The following is a 1,651-nucleotide window of genomic DNA, read 5'->3' as shown; positions in this document are numbered from 1 at the left end:
CCCCCCACCCTTTTCCCACGTCCCCAGCTTCAGTTCGTGTGTATGTTGATACTGATGAGCTGTAACACGACCTGCAACGACCCCAACTTCCCCCAGTTCCTCAACTACATCGGCATCCTCTACTGCTCCACCATCCTAGGACTCTTCCTCAACTTCTACATCCAGACCTACTTCTTGAAAAAGGTAACGCAATCGGTTTACTTTGCAAAGTCATCCTGCTACATAAAATTTCAACAAACGAAACAGAACCAAGAAAAAAAAAATATTTCGAAATGACAAGTACCAATAAGTTCCTTGTTCTGAAAATAATTTTTTTTTTTTTTAAAGAAGCAAAAAGCACGAACATTTCTTTCTTACCTTGAAAATAGACTACTAATATAATGTACACGTTTAGAACTAAACGTTTCAATGAAAAGTAAATAGATTTTATCCCCTGTATTACGGCGATTTTTGTTTTGTTTATTATTTGTTTTTGTTAATTTTTTGGGTTAATTTTCAGCCGCAGAAGAAAGCGAGCTCCGTGCAGAGCAACGGGACCCTGGCGAACAACGGCTCCAGTGGCACACACAAGTCAGAGAGCAACGGAATCAAGAAACATCACGCGGAGTAAGCAGCTGTGACGTCATCGGACTTCTCACTTGTCCCACCACCCACCACTCCCATGTCAGCCTCAGGAAACGGACAGACCACGCAAACAGCTTTACCACGCAGTAAAACGTCGTTACTTACAGCAAAAGCAATAGACCGCTTCTTAAATAGCTCGCATCCTTTCTAGAGAGTAGGGTTTTTTTAAAACGCGTTTTGCAAAGTACGATAAGTGTTATTGCCTCCCAGACTGTAGTTCAAACAAAATGCACAGCTCGCCAAAAGTGCATTATAATAGGTGTCCACATGCAGTCAAGACCTATCACTGTCACTTTCTACCGAAGCCCCGCAGTGAATAGTGATAGTGTCACGACGCGATGGAATCAGGCGCTTGCCAAATTTTGGGGCATATGAAGTTATTCGTATAATCTGAAAGCCTGTTCATTTGCCTTAATATAGTTAATGAAATATCCATCTATCTTGGTAAGAAGTCGATGTATTTGGGATTGAATTATACGCAGGTCACCTGTTGTCAAAGGTAAAATTGGTGAGAAAATCGCCGCCAAAGTTTGGTGACTTCCAAAGTATCCCTCAAAATGGAAAAATTACATTTTTCTTTCTTTGATCAACGTTTTTCATTAAAAATCCACGCAGCGATGTGTCTTTAAAGGCCATAAAAGGTGTTGAGTGGAAACAAAAATCGATAAAAATTGCCTAACGGATGGGAAAATCTCGATTTCTTTCTTCGAATTCATTATTTTGACAAGCGCCAGATTTCCCCTCAATGATGCACATTTTTGTTGTACAGTAGTTGTAGACTGAGTGTTTGTAAACTGCTTGAACTTCTAGACATAGGAATCGCCCCCACCTTCTCTAGTGCTGGTGAGATCAATGACTTAGGACTTTGTGATCGATCGACGCTCAGTATGGACTTATACAGGTTACTCCGCCGTGAGAAAATGAAACTGAATAAAGGGATAAAAAAAGAGGATCGTATGTGTTTGCGTGTATATGTTGTGTGTGTGTGTGTGTGTGTGTGTGTGTGTGTGTGTGTGTGTGTGTGTGT

At 40.9% G+C, this 1,651-nt stretch overlaps 1 protein-coding gene across 1 annotated transcript in view; it reads left to right on the top strand.

Moving 5' to 3' along the window:
* Window positions 1–1,576, top strand: part of LOC101858482 (elongation of very long chain fatty acids protein 4) — a 19,418-nt gene extending 17,842 nt beyond the window's left edge. Inside the window, exons 8-9 of the mRNA XM_005096035.3 lie at window positions 28–183; window positions 500–1,576. Of these exons, the coding sequence (XP_005096092.1) occupies window positions 28–183; window positions 500–610 (267 nt within the window). The 3' untranslated portion in view covers window positions 611–1,576. The remainder of the gene's footprint in view (window positions 1–27; window positions 184–499) is intronic.
* The last annotated feature ends 75 nt before the right edge of the window (window positions 1,577–1,651 follow it).

The sequence above is a fragment of the Aplysia californica genome, unplaced genomic scaffold (assembly GCF_000002075.1).
Source record: "Aplysia californica isolate F4 #8 unplaced genomic scaffold, AplCal3.0 scaffold00119, whole genome shotgun sequence".
In the NCBI taxonomy this organism is placed as follows: domain Eukaryota; kingdom Metazoa; phylum Mollusca; class Gastropoda; order Aplysiida; family Aplysiidae; genus Aplysia; species Aplysia californica.
The sequence above is the reverse complement of the archived record's forward strand: the minus strand, read 5'-3'. Positions and strand labels throughout refer to the sequence as shown.